An 18345-nucleotide genomic window follows, 5' to 3' on the forward strand; every position below is an offset into this window, starting at 1 on the left:
AAACAAGCTCAGTCATCTATTCAAATTGGTATTCTGTAAATTTTTTTTACTGATAAAAAAACACACCATAGAAATTTGAAATCAAAATGTATTTGCTTTCAAGTTTCACTCCAGATAACCAGTATTTGACTAATAAATTTATATATTATTAGGTGACCCATGGACAGATAAACTGCCTCATCCAGAGCTAAGCACAGTACCAAAGTGAGACCAGCAAATCCCTTACTGATACACAGATCGGATAAAAGTGATGAACACCACACGCAATGGAAATATTAATATTTTTATCCTCACTGTTAATCAAGATATTGCCCAACCATGGTAGTGTGCTCCAGTAATCCTTGCACTCAGGAAGCTGAGGCAGGAGGATCAGGAGTTTGAGGCCCTCCTGAGCTACAGAGAGAGATCCTATCCTAAGGTGAGGGAGAGAGAGAGAAATCTCCCAAATGTCCCACCTTCTACAAACCCTAAAAGAAGAATGAAAGGGATATAAAGAAACCTTTAAAGTCACAAAAAAAAAAAAAAATACAGACAAAATCATTGCTAAGTCAACCTGTGGCTTTCCACCTCACTATTCAATATGGCCCCTGAAGTATAGCCTAAGGATACAGAAGTACAGATTTCTAAAACACACTGAGAAGCAGGTGACCTAATCTAAGAACTAATGATAAAGAAATGGGCTGAGGATGTTGCTCAGTGGTAGAGCACTTGCCTAGCAAACTTAAGGCCCTGGGTACAATCCCCAGCACTGAAAAAAAAATTAAAAATAAACTAAAAATTTTTGGGCCTGGGAGGTTTGCTGCTAGCAAACTGGAGTGCTTAGTAAGAGAAGATGCAGAGTAGAGGGCAAAGGGTCCCTGGTCTCATCTCCAGTGGTGTGAAGAGGTCATGGACTGCCTGCCCTACCTTGTACACATGTCACATGTGGTATCTTCCAGGGATTTTTCACCTCAAGCCTCAGAAGCTGTCAATGTGTTTAAGCCAGACCTAAGCTATCAAAGGAAGCAAACACCTGATGGCCACTCAGGCCTCCTACGACCAGACTCAGGGTAAGTTAAAGGGTGGTATGATAAACACGGACTGGAAAGGGAGTGGAGGTACAAAGTGATCCCTGAGAGCTCTCTAACGCTTAGTGTTCCTACACTAAAGGGAAGGAAAATCCTCTCTTAATATTTCTAGTTTGACATATCCTTGTCCCTTTATTAAGAAATAAAGTAGGTATAACAAAATTTGCTTTAGCTTTCTTCTTTTCTCACTTTCAGAGAAGCCTTAAAGGGCCCAAGCATCCTATGATTTGCTAACAATATTCATCAGGGCACAAGTTTCTTGTGGCTACTTGGTGCAGGAGTGTGCTCTCACATCAGCCAACACACTCATTCTGGTGTTTTTCCTGCTATTGCTATTTAAACCTTATGTGACCAGATAGGAGAGAGGAGGAAGTCAAATGGCTTCTTAATGTGCATATATCTAAGTACAATCTGTGGGTGAGGTGATGAATAGCAGTAGGGGGTAGAGTGGGCAGACACAGTGAGAAAATAAATTAATTCATCCCCTGGTTCTTTAGTGCACAGCATTCTGCTCCAACGGTTCCAAGCGACCAGCTAAGGCAATGAGGTATGAAGGAACAGTATTCCCAGCTGGCTCATCTTAGTGTCTTCATGTGGAACTTGAGGATGAGAATGTGTGCCGAACGTCCTACTCATAAGTTCGTATCTACAGGACCTTCCATCAGATTGAGACCTTTGGGCGGTGGGGGGGGGGGGGTACATGGCTCAGAGGGCAGCTCCCAAGGAAACCCTCGGTGTAAGGTCACCCTGACAAAGATTCTGACATAATCAGTGTTATGTGCATCAGTTGAAGTCACAATAGGTCTCACAGCAAAAGGGGCCAAGTCCAATGTCCTTTTACAGCCGTGTGTGATCATCTGAGGAACTTAAATTCCTTTCATTTGCTGGAAGTTCCTCAGCTGCTTCTCCTTTTTCCTGAAGTCCAAAGGTAGAATTTGTCCTTGTCGGAGAATAGTCATTTCTCTTTAGATCTGCAAAGAAGACATGACCATTTTAGGGAGTGCTCGGAAACACAGTAACCACACAGACAGATGGGACTACAGGCTTGACCAAAGTTTCTGGGGATACTGAGTCTGACTCCTCCAGCCTTTGAACATGAGATAACTGTCATATTTTTCAGTTCCTTCCTCCCACAAGGCCCTGAAGTCTCTCAGCCCAGCCCTGGATCCTTCCTCGGTCCTGAGAGGAAAAAGTGCTATGCACTGCTAGCTCTGCTGGCCTAAGCTTTGTGACATCAAGTCCTGGGCATGATGACCATTGCTCTTTGCTGCTTTTTGACCTTTTCCCTCCACATCTGCATCTATACCACCATGGGACAAAACACTATCATCCTACTGCTGAAGGAAAAAACTGGAAACCTGTTCCAAATTCCAATTTTTTTGATAAGTCTTGCCCACAAAAGCCACCCACAACTCCAAGAGGACTAGAAATTACACTCCACTTCTGCAAATATACACTTGTTGCACTTAAGTGACATTAGATGATGCTCCTTTATTGATTTCCAATTCAGCATATAATTTGTTTTTAAGATACAACATCTTACTACATTGCCAAGCTGACTATGAACACTGGGCACAAGTGATCCTCCTGCCTTAGCCCCAATGCCTAGCCCAAGGACATGGTAATGTTTGATAAGCAGGAAGATCTACTCATCTTAAAAGTTGTGAAATTTGGGCTGGAGAGATGGCTTAGTGGTTAAGCGCTTGCCTGTGAAGCCTAAGGACCCCGGTTCGAGGCTCGGTTCCCCAGGTCCCACATTAGCCAGATGCACAAGGGGGCGCACGCATCTGGAGTTCGTTTGCAGAGGCTGGAAGCCCTGGCACGCCCATTCTCTCTCTCTCCCTCTGTCTTTCTCTCTGTGTCTGTCGCTCTCAAATAAATAAATTTTTAAAAAAAGTTGTGAAATTTGGGCTGGAGAGATTTCTCAGTGGTTAAGGTACTTGCCTGCAAAGCCTAAGGCCCCAAGTTTGATTCCCAAGTGCCCACATAACATCTGGAGTTCAGCTATAATGGCTTGAGGCCCTGGCATTCCTATTCTCTCTATCTGCCTCTTTCTCTCTTTCATTCTCTATCAAATAAAATATTTTTTAAGTGTGAAATTCCAGTCTGTGAACAAGTTACAAGGGATGTAGGAAAATAGAGTGAGCAAGCTGGAGCAGACAGCCAGCACCCCTTCAGAGAAGAGAGAACAAAATACATCAGGGCTGGGATTCCAGGCTGGAGGCAGAGGTCTCTAGATATTTGCTTTAGTATCTGGTATAGAGATTTCTGTGTGTACGTGGTAACACCAGTATCAGAGAAAATATGCCACATTCCTAAGTCAGATGTTTTTTAAATATTGCAATGTGTGTTTAAAGTGGAAGATTTGAGGGCTGAACGTGTAACTCAGTAGCAGAGTGCCTGCCTAGCATGACAAGGTCCTGGGTTCTATCCCCAGCACTGTAAAACAAAGTGGTGGGTTGTTATAAAGCAACACTTTCATTGGCAGCCTTTGTTTCCCTCTAGACCACACCTTCTCAAGTGTCCAATGGGCAAAGTAGAGTAGAATAAAAATGCTGCAGGCACACTGTCTGGGTACAAACAGGGTGCTCAGATGGGAGGGGAGGGAGAGGCCTTGGTCCAATTGTACTCCATTTAAGCTGGGGAAGTTTTCCTCTGGAGTGGCTGACAAGCATTGGGCCACATGTTGTTTTACCACATTTTGGCAGCACCTAAAGTAAATCATTGTCCTTCTAAACCTTGTAGAGGCCTGAATTTTTTACAGTCAGAAAGTCAACTTCTATGAATGACTGTGAATGAGATAAAAATGTGACTAAGATTTTGTAGTCTATCCCAGAGTACAATGGTGGTTGTTCTGTGAGAGGTTTGCTTGGAGAAAAATAGAATTGTTTGTGGCATACCCGGGAGTTTGAGCTTCCGGCAGCAAGAGTTGCAACGATGTTTTGCAATGAAGCTTCTAATTGCATCTTCCCCTAAATTGGCTGGTCCAAACACCATTCCTCTTGATCTAGAGGAAATATCAGAATATCAATTAGATCACAGCTGAGAAAAAGGAGCTTGACTGGGATTTTCCATGATCCCAAACAGTATCCCATAGTAACCTAGTCACTTGAAGGAACCAACAGAGAACACAGCACTTGGGGAGGCAACAATGTTAGGTTTGCACATTTAAATTTCAAATGCACTTAAATCTTTGTACCCAACTCCAAAACCCACTGTGAAACTCATTTCACTGCTAATCTGATAGAAGAGTGAATTTTCTATGTAGTGCATTAAAACAAAATACAGTGAAACCCTTTTTAATGCATATGGGGTGAGAGAATGACATTCACTACCAAATGCTGTACTAAAACACCCGAAAGGTAAGGTATAAAGTAAATTTGCTACTGGAAGACAACTTCTGAAAAGATAGCACATGCATTGTTGTGAACCCAAATCTTCAAACAACAGACCCCCCAAAACAAATGCCTAGCTGAACTCTAGATTCTGCAAATTGTCCTAAGTTCTTTCTGGAAAGATGAAACTACTGAGCACACTTTATGGAAGTAAACCACATATGCTCAGTGCAGGTAACAGAATTACAAACAGAATCACGTCCATATCTTCTGAGCATGATCCACAGTAAATACTAGAATTGCTGTTCACACAAGCCATTATTCTAAAGAGTCTGACACTGCATACAACATGGGCCAGGGCCCACCAGAAATACTTCCAAAGAAACTTTATGAAAGCTAATATTTTATTTTAATTACATGCACAGTGGAAACAGCACATTTTCAAATCTGAACTCAATTACCACTCTTAAATACCATGACTTGAGAAAAAAGACAAGCCCCACTATCCAAAAGGAAACAATAAACTTCGCTTCTAAGGAATGTGGTTTTCAAAAGGGACATGGTGTAAAAATGAACTTTTTTTCCATCCAAGGATTGAAACATTTATCTCAATTTCCACTTCCTTTTGGTAGAACAGAAGTGCCTCTGAAAATGTGCCAAGCTCAGAATAAGAGCTGATGTCAGCTTGATCTCAGATAGACTCCCTGCTCAGCACTGGGCAGGTGGGGAAAATCTCTTGGGAAGACAGAACAAAAAGACACTGGGAGTCACTTGCATGGCCACTCAGTCGCTCTCTGCTGGTATTTACCCTGCTGCATAAGCCATCTCTTATTAATTGTGCCACTCACTCAGTCCATCTGCTAAGACACATTCAGGAAGGTGAAATTGAAGGTGGCAATAAAGCAAAATCATTTGCTATTTAGATCAGAACACTCCAATCTCAATAAAGGGGAAAATGAAGGTGTTTGTTCAGTCATTAACACTGACTCCAGCATGACCATATTAGAATATTGTATTTCTTTTTTTTTCTTTTAGAATATTGTATTTCTTTTGATCCCACTTCTGTCATTTCTTTGCTTCCAGGAAAACATGCTGACCTCAAACTTGGAGATAGAACATTTTCAGACAAAATCTGTAAGTGAAATCAGTTCTCTCCATGAGCTGCATGAAAACTAAAGCAAAACTACCAAGATTACTATAAAATTTACATATCAGGGATGTGACCACTCCCAGAACAGGGAAAAGTGAAGAAAGAGTGTGGGGGTTCTCATTTGTATACACACCCTACAATATCCCTAGAGATGGACATTCTCAGATAAATAAGGTTGAAAAAACTCAACTAGCTGTTTTCCAGATTTTTTTCATAACAGGAAAAGCAGGTGGTAGCCTGGTTCCACATACAAGGAAATGCTAATTAGTGCCAGCTATACATAGATTTACTAAAGAACGTCTCATCATCATTTCATACTTGTCAAATGCCCAAAACCATCAAGGCAGTAAACTAGAAAGATCCAGTCCCAAATCCCCAAGAAACAAGGAGAGATAAGAGAAACGGGCCGGCAGGATGAGTACACTGAGAAGCAAGATTAGAACATGTGCCACAAAACGCCTTTTTATTGACACCATCACCCCAGAGGCAGGTTATGATCGGCACTGAGCCTCAGCCTTGGTTGTAAACCTACATGGAGCACGTTCCCGCACATCATCATTGCATGTGTGAAAGCACGTGCTTAAATCCATGCTTCTCAAACTTTGACACCAAATCTCCGGAACCTCTTTTAAAAATTCAGATTCAGGCCGGGCGTGGTGGCGCACGCCTTTAATCCCAGCACTCGGGAGGCAGAGGTAGGAGGATCGCCGAGAGTTCGAGGCCACCCTGAGACTACATAGTGAATTCCAGGTCAGCTTGAGCCAGAGTGAGATCCTACCTCGAAAAAAAGAAAAAAGAAAAGGAAAAAAAAAAAATTCAGATTCGGGGCTGGAGAGATATCTCAGCAGTTAAAAGCACTTGCCTACAAACCCACAGGACCCAGGTTTGATTTCCCAGTACCCATGTAAAACCAGATTCACAAGGTGGCACATGTATCTGGAATTTATTTGCACTGGCTGGAAGCCCTGGCATGCCCATTCACACCCCCCCCCCCAAATAAACAAGTAAAGAAAATATTTTTTAAAACTTCAGATTCTGGTTCACTGCATCTGGAAAAGGTCCTGAAATATTGCATCACTAATAATTTCCCATGATGTTGCTATTGTTGGTCCATGGTTCACATTTTGTTTGGTGAGAGTTCAGCACACATGGGAAATATGTTTAAATTAATTAGATATATTTCTAATTTAACTAATTAGTCATGAGAAAATAAACTTGTTAGGGTCACATGAAGACCTACTGCATAAAAAAACTGGGTGCTTCCAGAAAACAACTGGGGTACAATGATGCCATTCTATCCTCAAGTCATGAGAGACAAAGTTGCCATAATAAGGCCATAGAAAGACATGGACAATTTTTAGTATGTTTTAAAATATATATGTGACCACACACATGCTACTGCACACAAATATCATGTGCTTGTGCCGCTTTTTGCCTCTGGCTTTATATGGGTGCTAGTGCACTGAACCCATGCCAGTAGGCTTTGCAAGCCTACACCTTTAACCACTAAGCCATCTCCCCAACCCCCATGGGCAACTTTAAAAGATACAGACCTTATGGTCCTATCCAGACATTCTAGTTGGATGCTAATCTCAGGCACCTTTTTTCTAATTCCCCAGGTGACCTTAATAGAATTTGAAACCCAGGGCCTATAGAATGCAATTAAATACATAACTGTCAAGAGAGATAATCCTAGAATTCTAAAATGATGTAACAGTCAGGTCATATTAAGTGATATATGCCAAGGTCAAAACTTAATGAACAATAGACAGGGTATACATAAAGTTGGTTCATTATATATGCAAAATTTCTGCACTGAAAAACTGGAAAGAAATTTCTCATAGAAAAAAATCCTATGATAAGCCCTTGGGCACCCAGAATACTAAAGAGATAATGTTTTTAGTGAAATACATTTTAACTCTGCTAAAGTAAAAAGTAGCAAGGTCCATGAATGCCCCAAAGATTACAACATGAAATCTGTAGTTAAATAAATATGATAGCAATTACATGTAAATGTAGCAATGTGGGTGACCTGTATGCTTAGTTTAGCTCACCTAATCCAATTAAATATCAAATATACTTTTTTAATCTCTTTTATTTTTATTTATTTTTTTGAGAGTGACAGACAGAGAGAGAAAGAGGCAGTTAGAGAGAGAGAAAGAATGGGCACATCAGGGCATCCAGCCACTGCAAATGAACTCCAGATGCATGCGCCCCATTGTGCATCTGGCTAACGTGGGTCCTGGTGAATTGAGCCTTGAGCTGGGGTCCTTAGGCTTCACAGGCAAGCACTTAACCACTAAGCCATCTCTCCAGCCCCAAATATACTTTTAATATGTGGATCTCTCTGCATAGGAGCCCACAGATGGGACCATATTTAGATTTCATAATTTTTTTTTTTGTAAAGAATAGAGCACTGGGCTTGAGGAATGGCTTAGTGGCTAAGGCGCTTGCCTGCAAAGCCAAAGGACCCAGGTTCAGTTCCCCAGAACCCACATAAGCCTAACATTCCAAACATGCTGCTGACGGAACAAAATATGGTGGGAATTCAAAAGACAGGCAGCTGTCACAGCCCTCTATAAACTTGGCTCTGAATGAAGTTAGACAACCTCACGCTTCATATTTAACCCTATTGTATAGACTTCTCAAAGCTTTGCGGTGACTGAGCTGCATGTTAAATTCACAGCTCGTATTGTCCCCGCGTGTGATGGAAGGTCTGCAGTGACAGAGGCAGTGACTCCGTGGAAAGAGAAAGCAACAAGGGTGCGGCTTCTTCCACTAAGTGCTTTCATTTCAAAACCTATGGAAGCTGAACTTAAATTTTAAGAGTTGAACTTTCAGCCAATCCTACATTCCATGTATCTTTACTAACCCAGCTTCAATTCCATTCTTATTTTATTTTTCATATTTCTTAATCTGTTGTTTTCATCACATTGTCTATGTACAAAAGCTGTTTGAAAATCTTTCTAGAATCTAGAAGGGAAAACATGCATGTTTATAAAAATGTTTGAAAAATTGTATTCCCAGAAACCCATACTGAGCTCTATTAATAATGTTCTCTGATTTATTTTTTGTTGTTTTTCATAATTTACCATTTAAATATTATATATTGTATGCCTATATGGTATTAAAATATAGCTCATTAATATGGACAAATCATATGTTAATATTGACAACATAGTTAACTTAAATCCAATTTTCTAAATAACACATAAATCAACTCACTGTGTGTCTTCAGGTTTTATAACAGATGGATCTGTCAAGTTTTCTCCAACACCTCAAGAGAAGAAATAAAATTCAGTTAGCAATTAGGGACTCATTTTCTTAGAAATTCAGAAAAAGAATGGTCAAATGCTATTTTCTTTTTTAATTTTTTTGAAAGTTACTTTCAAGCCAGGTGTGACTCATACCTATACTCCTAGTACTTGGGAAGCTGAGGTAGGAGAATTGACCCAAGTTTTAGGTCAGCCTGAGCTACACAGTGAGTTCCAGAAAGTCAGATCTACAGTGTGGGTCTTTTTCTCAAAAAAAAAAAAAAAGTTATATTCGCTCCATAATAACCTAAATATTATATGAATTCAATGTACTACTAAAATTTTCTAGGAAAGTTTACTGAATACACTGTGTCCTTTAACCTAATACACTGTAGGTTACAAATACTGTTTTAGTGATGTCATCACAGCTAGTGATAGCCGCATATACCCTTCATCTGCCACTTGTATGCACTAGACATTCTAATTTTATTTTCTCTAATTCCCATGAAAAGAAAAATATCCTCATATCCTCAATTTACCTCTTATGCTCATTTACATCAATGAGTACATTGATGTTCAAAGAGATTAAGTAATTTGTCAGAGATTGTTTGGTCCATAGTGGCCTCACAGGATCAAAGTGGGCCAAAGCTTGTGTTCCTCCCACTGGTTCATGCTTTCCTTCGATGGAACCCATCAGTACTCAGCAAGGTGCAAGGCCCTGGGAGGTTTTGCAGGTACTGTCTCTGCCCCATCAAAGAAGCACATCAAATGTTCTATATAAACAGCACTTATAAACAGCAGAACAAAATGACTGATTCTTGATCTGGGAGCTGGTTCCACCTGGGTGTTCAGTAGAGGAAATTCTTTGAGGTGTGGACTTTTCAATAAAATTTACTTTTAGAAAGATGAGATTAAACCCTAAGAAGATGACACAGGTAAAATTTTGAGCTAAAATTTATTAAAACTGGGATCAACACCCAAAGTGAATTTCTGTTACATAGTGTAAGTGGTGAAGAGGTTAATTACAGATGGGGTGGTGTAAACCAGTTAGAAAGATGAATGAACCAGTTGGGTAGACACAACAATTCTAAGATCATTCTCTAGCTGTCACTTTTTCTTTGCTTGAAAGAAACTAACTCTGTAGTAGAGAATAACTTATGTTAACTTTATAATCTTGTTATGTATTGTTATTTGTTGGAAAAAGCTACATTTTCTCATAATGTATTTTTAAAAGCTTTTTACTGTGATCTATATATTTGACAATATAGTAAATATTTTACAAGGAAAATTTAATCCTTTGGACTTTTCCTCTTTAAAAAAAACCTAGTTTCCTTATAAAATAAGGGGGCTGTACAGATGGCTTAGCAGTTAAGTCACATGCCTGCAAAGCCTAAGAACACTGATTTGATTTTCCAGGTCCCATGTAAGCCAGATGCACAAGGTGGTGCATGCATGTGGAATTCATTGTGGTGGTTAGAGGCCCTGGTGCGTCCATTCTCACACTCTCTATCTCTCTCTCCCTCTCTCTGTCTCAAATAAGTAAATAAAAAGAAATCTTAAAAAGAAGAAAAGAATTCAGAACAGCCTAGAGACCAGAGTAGGAATGTTCAACATTTGGGAGGTATTTCATGACTTTATCAGTCTGATGAAGCTAAGAGGCCTTGTTTGTAAAGTGTTTGAACATGTGTAATTTAAACAAATAACACGACAAAGGGAAGAAATGATACTGGAATGCAGTTTTTAAAGTATTTTAATTGCTATATTGTGCTATATATGTGAGCATCTTTATCAGTACACTAAATAAAATCTATCCCAGGTCCATCAATCACCATCTAACAAGTGCTAGCTACAAACAGTATTTTGAAATATCTGCCAACACTGCACAGTGTTATGTTATATCTATAATTTCCATTGCCAACAGTCACAGTTAATGATAATATTATTATCATCAATATATCTGCATCATCATTTAAAATGATGAATCACATTTATGGGTTAGTGAAAACGAGGTATAATTTATTTTCTCATCAAAGTTCACCAATCCTCTGAAATCTACCCTGGGACCCTTGATGAACCCCAGCTTGGGAGCTCTTTATGTTGATTTTGAATAAGGAAAGAAAACATCAGGCTGAAACCAAATACAAGGGAAATGTGCAAAATGTGTTTTGCTGAGCCCTTGCTTTTTGGAAAATAAAGTCATTCTATACTTCTCTCATCATATCGATAAGAAGGAGTGGTAGGAAGAATCACTGGTTTTCTAACCATGGACTGAGTGAATGGAATGATGGGCAAAAATGCAGACCAAGTACTAGCAACTGAGAGAGGCACACAGTGAACTTGAAGCCTGAAGCTCACAGCAATGACTGAAGTTTTAGGCTGGTGTTGGAATAGAGTATAATTTAACTAGGAATGTAAACGGTAGTTAAAGGAGCTGTATCAAATTGGAAAAGGAAGTTTTTCAGGGAAAAAAGTCCACCCAACTCTCACCTGCTCCTGTTTAAACCCTGTGGCTGGTTAGAGACACAAAAGTCAAAGGTCAATGGCTCCACTCTCAACCCTGACATTTTCTTTTTTTTTGTTTTATCTTTATTTATTTATTTGAGAGTGACAGCAAGAGAGAGGGAGACAGAGAGAGAGAGGAAGAGAGAGAGAATGGGCACGCCAGGGATTCCAGCTACTGCAAACAAACTCCAGATGCATGCGCCCCCTTGTGCATCTGTCTAACGTGGGTCCTGGGGAATTGAGCCTCAAACCGGGATCCTTAGGCTTATCAGGCAAGCACTTAACTGCTAAGCCATTTCTCTAGCCCTCAACCCTGACATTTTCTAGTTGTGGGCCTGGACACCCTCTTAAAACTCTCAGAAGTCCTATTTTATCAATGGAAAGTATGGCATAACAGGCCTTATCTTTGAGGGCTACTGAGCGGATAAAATGTGATTTCATGAACACACTGCATACACCCATAAGAAGCCAAACAGTGTTAGCTGCTATTTTTTAATTATCATTAGTCAATCTACAACCTCTAGTGAGGCTAACTTTTATGTCCTTACCATCGGTAAAATCATGTTTCTGATTATCTCTTTTCCAAAAGGTACTATCCCGAAGACAGATAACCTCTTAGAAGAATGGGGCAAAAGAGTACCCTCAAAGCCAAATTTTACATTTTAAAATTTAGCTCCTAAATACATGTTTTAAGGTTTCCAAATGGCGGAAGGGCCTTGTAATATATGAAAAAGAGACAGACGTCCGAAGTAACACAGCGCAGCCCTGCAGGGTAGCTTAGCCATGCCTCACCTCCCTGGATCCACCCATCAAGTCCATCCTGCTCTCAGACTCACTTGACATCTGGGAAACAGGAAAATAAGACTCTTTGATATCTAAAAGCCAAAAGATCTTTACTAACGTTAGTATGAGTAATGCCCAAATCCAGGAAATAGGAGAGAACCTAGAAGCTTGCATTCTGACCTCAAATAGCTTAGGATCATCAACGAACTTCATGTGTGCAGACAAGTTCCCTTGTTCATTACACCACCATCCACAATGATGGGGATACTAGCTCTGGAAATTGCTTTGTTGAACAAAAAAAAAAAAATTAATACTGGGCTGGAGAGGTTTCTCAGTGTTTAAAGTGATTGCATGCAAAATCTGATGGCCCAGGTTCAATTCCACAGTACCCTTGTAAAGCCAGATGCAAAAAGTAGCTAAGTATCTGGAGTTCTTTTGCAGTGGCAAGATGCCCTGGTATGTGCGTTCATTCTCATATTCTTTCTTTCTCTCATACAAATAAATAAATATTCTTTGTAAATTAGTACTATTTTACTGGATAAATGGCTTAGAGGTTAAGACGTTTGTCTGCAAAACCTAAGGACCCAGGTTTGATTGCCTGGGACCCATGTAAGGCAGATGCACAAGGTAGCACATGCTTCTGGAGTTCGTATGCAGTGGCTAGAGGCCTTGGTGTGTCATCTCCCCAATCTCTCTCTTTCTCTCTCTCCCTTTTTCTCTTTATCTCTTGCAAATAAATAAATAAATAAGTTTTTAAAATAATACTATATCTCCCTTGAAAAATACAATTAGCCAAAAAAAAGAAGAAAGATAAAAAGAAAGAAAGAAAAGAAGAAAGAAAGAAGAAAAGCTACACATCATGCTAATTTGAAATACAATTGTTTTTAATTTCCATTGCTGGGAAATAAATGCTGGGTTTCAAATGCAATGGTAATGATGATTCAAGCTCTCACATGTAGGATTTTTAAGTGAAAAAAAGACCAGAAAGTTTCAACATAATTCCAAGTGATGGGAAACTGGTTCTGACTCTCCTTGGCACTCTGTTTCTGGTGTGCTAGGTCAGCTTCCGGGTTACCAGTTTCTGGGGAGATGTTAAAGAAGAACTGAAAGAATAAACTACCTAAGTGTTTCCTCACTCCCTCTTCCCCTCAAAGCAGCAGAGAGCAAAGGCTGAACCTAGTGGGGGTCTCTGAAGTACTGCTGGGCTGGGACTATACAGCTAAGGACAGTTTCCTCATACCTGAAAATTAGCTTCTATTTTAGAGTAACTCAAAGATTAACACTAGCAACAATAATATTTATTGGGAGTCACTATATGCAAAGAACTCATCTCACTTGAATCCCTTATCAACCTGGTGACTTAAGTGCACAATATTACTTTTCCTACTGATACACAAGAGAGGTGGGACTCAGGGTGCTTATTCCTCTGGTGTACAGCTAATTCGCAGTGGAGCCTGAGTCAGGCTTGGGCACTGAGAATCCAAAGCTCTTCCTGATGGCTGCTTCTAAGCCTCCTACAAATGGTGGTCACTGAGCCACCCCCAGGCAACATCTCAATGAGACTAGAAACACTACTAAATGAAACACAACATGAAACAGAACCAAAAGTTAGTAAGAGATCTTAAAAAACATATTTTTCCTTTCCAAACTGGTTTGGATTAAATATGATAATACACATACATCTTTAGCCAAATGCACAAAGAATAATAAATATTAATACCCAATATTATCAGTGTAACCACTTATAATTACAAGTACAGGATTCATAAATTAAGGCTGAATCAATTAGCCTAACTTCCTGATAAGTATCCCAAGGTTCCTCATAGCCAATCTATGAGTCCATGATGCCTCTTCATGCCTTCTTTGAAGGTCAATGTTTTGACATAGTTTATTTGGAATTGCCTATTTCTGCAATTCACATAATTACTCAAAAAGAAAAAGAATAAAGTTAATTCCCTCCCTTTCCTCAAGACTATCAATGTAGCATTTGTTCTGTTTAATGTCACTTTGGATTACTAAGAGACATAAAAATCCCCAAACATAAACACTGTTAAACAAAAACCTATTCAAGTGAAATACAAAACACACTGAAGAGTCATCATTAATTCCTTAACGTTTTTCTTTGGTTGTATGTGTGTTTTTTTTTTTTTATTTGCTTTGTTTTGTTTTTTAAACAACTCCACCCCAAACTCAAAGCTCACACAGTGGAGTCCAGATGAAAACAATCAAATGCTCCCCAGCTTGAGTTCCAAAGCAGATGCCTCAGGCACCCACACTCGGGATTTATATGCATCAAGTGCTTGCTGGTAGAAAAAGCTGAATCATGTTGGAAATTTTTATTTTCTTTATATCTTCCCTAAAATATTGGGTTTGAAGTATAATCCAACCTTGTGAACAGCAGTAATCTCAAAATACAGAAGTATTTATATGAAGTTTCAAAACTGCATATACATCTTTGAGCATGTGACACAGATTTTTCAAGGTGACTTTGCTCATGATGCCCTGGGATTGTCTATTCATCCTGACATTCCCCAACCTCTCAGCCTGATTTTTCCCAGAACTGGGAGCTTAGAAAGTCAGAGATGAGAAGAAAAAGCTCAAGTAAGTTAATGAACCATGAGATGGCTGTTTCCTCTAGGTATTACACTCTTAAAGAAATGACAGTTCGGTGAAAGAAAAGAATATGGATGGTCAAACCAGCTTAAGTCTGTATTCTGCCCCCTCCTTTAAGTAGCTGTGCAACCTTAGGCAAGTTATTTAAACTTTCTGGGTCTAAATTTCCCATAATATTTGCCTCAAGGATGCTTCTGGGATTAAATGAGATAACCTCTATGAAAGTTCCTAGGCTAAATCCCTTATTTGAAACCAAAGCCCCAGTCACTAGCCTAAGGAATAAACTTTGACCTTAATAAATATTTGTACCATCCCTTCAAGGAAAACCTGCTGGAGATTCTGTTTGTGCTATAGGATTAGACATCTCACACGTGAGGTGTTAGTAAGGGGTGATGTGCTGATCAGAACTTCCATTAAATAAGAATGCCCCTCTCAGATGGAGCAAGCACTCTCCTGACCTGTCATGTCAAGGTTCAACATGGATATGAAGGTGATTATAAATTGATAAACTCTAAGAAAATGAAATACACACATAATATCAAGGCAAAGTCAGGAAACTGGAAGAAATGACACAAAATCATTTCCAATCTAATTCAAAATTATAGCTGGCTTCAAATTCTAAGCAGCTGCCCACCCATCTCCTCTACCTAAGCAGGAAACAACAGAGCCGGTGGTGATGGTCACCACTGTGCACGGTCCCTGAGCTAAACATCTGCATCCCCTTCAAAGCCAGGCAGAGTAACTCCATGCATGGCCCACCCTGGCTCTTGTGAGATCTCTCCAAACTCCAACTCCCCCGGCACTCCAGCAGTAATCACCTTGCAAATCTAAAACCAGCAGCTCTCCTCGAGTATACTCATAGGTCCAGTGAGAGAAGGCCAACATGAGCTCCTCCAGGGTGTTCTGGGGGGTAATTTCATCTCCATTGTTGTTGTTGTACTTCTGGAACTCCCCTGTCATGTACTTCTCAATAGTCAACCATTGGTTGGCTGAATGACAGTAGATTAAGAAAACTTCCAGAAACCTGTGAGGGGAAAGAGGCTGATGATGCCGTACAGGGCAGCAAAGGGGGACGGCGCCCCGAGAGCAGTCAGCAGCAGAGGAGGTCACCTAGCTGACCTGCTGCAGCTCCGGGAGCTTGGCCTTGGCCTCTCTGCAGAGGGGGGTAAGGCACCACAGGGAGGCTTGTGCCCTGCTTCCTCATGTTCCTTCTCATCAAGAAAACTTTCCAGTCATTTTATGAGCACTAAACATAACTTTTCTTGCTGGGCTCTATAAAGTTTCTTATAAAATGAGATAAAGCTTTAATCTAGGCACTCAGTACCAAATTATGATGTGTCTTGATAGTGAATATAAGTCAGGACTTTGTCCTTACAAAGTTCTTATTTGAGATACTGAGGCTCCTATGCTTAAAAGAGAATGGCTTTTCTGCTCTAGTGACCCTAGGCATTAGTAGCTACAAACCGGATCTGCCTGTCTTACCTAACTGAATGTTGACCATCACTCTGGGCAGACTTTTTCCTATTCATATACATTCAGTGATTCAAGCCAATGTTTCTCTGGGACATCCAATTCTCTTTTCACCAATCTACATAGCTATAACACGAAGAATTCAAAAATAAAATCATGAGGAATTTTCCCACGGGTCTGGTATTTCTCCTGACTAATGGGCTAAGAAGTGGTTAACAGGAATTCTCCTTAAAATGAAGGGCTGAGGTGCCAAATTTCTTACCTTGGGGTATAGGGGATGGTTGGTGGTTTCACTTGGTTGAAGGTATAAATTAGTTTTTGAGCAGCTCTCTGCTGTTGAATTTCCTACAAAACAGGAAAATTTTATTTAAAAAAATGTAAGTTTACTAACATCTCCTACCTACAAATGATCATAGAATTCATAATTACTGCCCAAATGTAAATTTTAACTTCTACCAACCACTCCCTAACTCCAAAGCAAAAAAACTACAGAACAAAAATAACAACAACAACAAAAGAAAAAACACACACAAAAAAAATAAATAAGACTCTCTTTTGGTTAAAGATAATCATCTTGAATAAGGGTATATCCAGACTGTGACCCTCGTGGTCTGCCCACCTAGGCTCTGAATCTTGGAGCGTCAGACTTACTCTCAGACAAAGATGAAGCACTGTGCTCTCCTGGAAGATTTTATGCCATGTCTGCACAACCTCAGGGAGGAAGGACTTCACAATGAAAACCTGTCCTGGTTTGAGAACGTCGTCCTCGGACCATGTGCTGATGACTCGCATGGCTCTGCGGAGGCCTCCGCCCATCTCCTCTTGAGACAACACCTGGATCATCGCAGCCCTCCCGTATTGGGACCAAGAGGACATACTTTTATCAGGAGTCAGAGGGGAACTCTCTTCTAGCTTGTAGATTGTCACTTCTTCCCCTGCTGCAACGAGAAGTGAAGGCCAGGAGTTCAATGAGACGGCAGGTCTGGGGTGTGGGCAGTGCCCTGAATACCAACTCAGAAGCAGTTCGGTTGTCTCCGAGATCAGAGGAGAATGCAACTATAGCAGGACTGAAAGCAGTGTAAAGGTTTGGATCATGCTTATTCATTGTCTAGTAAGGGTGAGGAGGGGAAGGAAGGAAAGGTATCACGTGCCTTACGAGAATTAACTTATATTTACTATAGGCTGTAACTAGACAACCCCCCCCAAAAAAAACCAAAGCAGCTTTAATGGAAGACATACTTTGTTCTATAACTCCAGCCGGCCTGGAATTCACTACATAGCCCAGTCTAGCCTCACACATGGTCCTCCTGCCTCAGCTTCCTGAGTACTGGGATGATGGGTGTGTGCCACCCCATCTGGTTTAAGACAACTATTTCTGAAAATATAATTTAACCTACTGTTATTCATATCACCCCTAAGGAGCACTTTAGGAATATTTTTTCTAATGGCTCTGCATATAATCTGTAATATATTAAGACTGTGCTGCAGATATTTTTAGACTATATGTATATCTGTGATTTATACATGAAAAAATTTATTTTTTTTGATTTTGGTTGTTTTTCTAGCCCTTTTGCCTCGTTGAAACTGCATGTTTTTACCCAATTTGAGCCACTCAGTATCAAGGTCACACCCCAGAACCTCTCTCTTCTTCCTTTGTGTTTCTCAGTAAGTTCTTTGACCCTCAAATGGAAATGAAAACAGTGGTCACCTCAGTGTTTTGCTGAAAGCTTGAACGTGTTAGCATGGCTAAAATGAACTTGAAATTCAGACATAGACTCAAGCCCATCAAAGACAGAGCATGCTCCTTAGCTGCTGCACATCTTCTGTGCTAGAGAGCAAGAAGGAGATAGAACTGGACCTGGACCCCGCCAAACCAGTGTTATAATGCTGCATCTAGTTTTTCTTTATGTCTTTACTTCAAATGTTTGTTGATTTTCTGGTTGCTGTTTTTTGCAAACACTGTACTGACTTACCAGATAGAAGCCTACATCCTCACCCTTGTATGTCATTGGTTACACATACATATACCTCAGAAATTCTTCATGAAGTAGTTTCAAATGTTTATTCCTGATGCTCAGGCAACTGCCACTGAAGAACTCTTTGGAGTTCTAGTCCCCAAGGGACTTAGGGTGGAGCTTTTGATTTTTGCGAAATGAAACCATGGAGCCCAG

At 40.1% G+C, this 18345-nt stretch overlaps 1 protein-coding gene across 1 annotated transcript in view; it reads right to left on the minus strand.

Moving 5' to 3' along the window:
• Positions 1–559: 559 nt before the first annotated feature.
• Trpm6 (transient receptor potential cation channel subfamily M member 6) overlaps positions 560–18345 on the minus strand; it is a 195961-nt gene continuing 178175 nt past the window's right edge. The window contains exons 35-40 of the mRNA XM_045154985.1: positions 16826–17112; positions 16437–16519; positions 15523–15728; positions 8778–8829; positions 3968–4074; positions 560–2038 (exon numbers count right to left, since the gene is read on the minus strand). Coding sequence (XP_045010920.1) covers positions 1905–2038; positions 3968–4074; positions 8778–8829; positions 15523–15728; positions 16437–16519; positions 16826–17112 — 869 coding nt within the window. The 3' untranslated portion in view covers positions 560–1904. The remainder of the gene's footprint in view (positions 2039–3967; positions 4075–8777; positions 8830–15522; positions 15729–16436; positions 16520–16825; positions 17113–18345) is intronic.

Source organism: Jaculus jaculus, chromosome 1 (genome assembly GCF_020740685.1).
Source record: "Jaculus jaculus isolate mJacJac1 chromosome 1, mJacJac1.mat.Y.cur, whole genome shotgun sequence".
Classification (NCBI taxonomy): Eukaryota; Metazoa; Chordata; class Mammalia; order Rodentia; family Dipodidae; genus Jaculus; species Jaculus jaculus.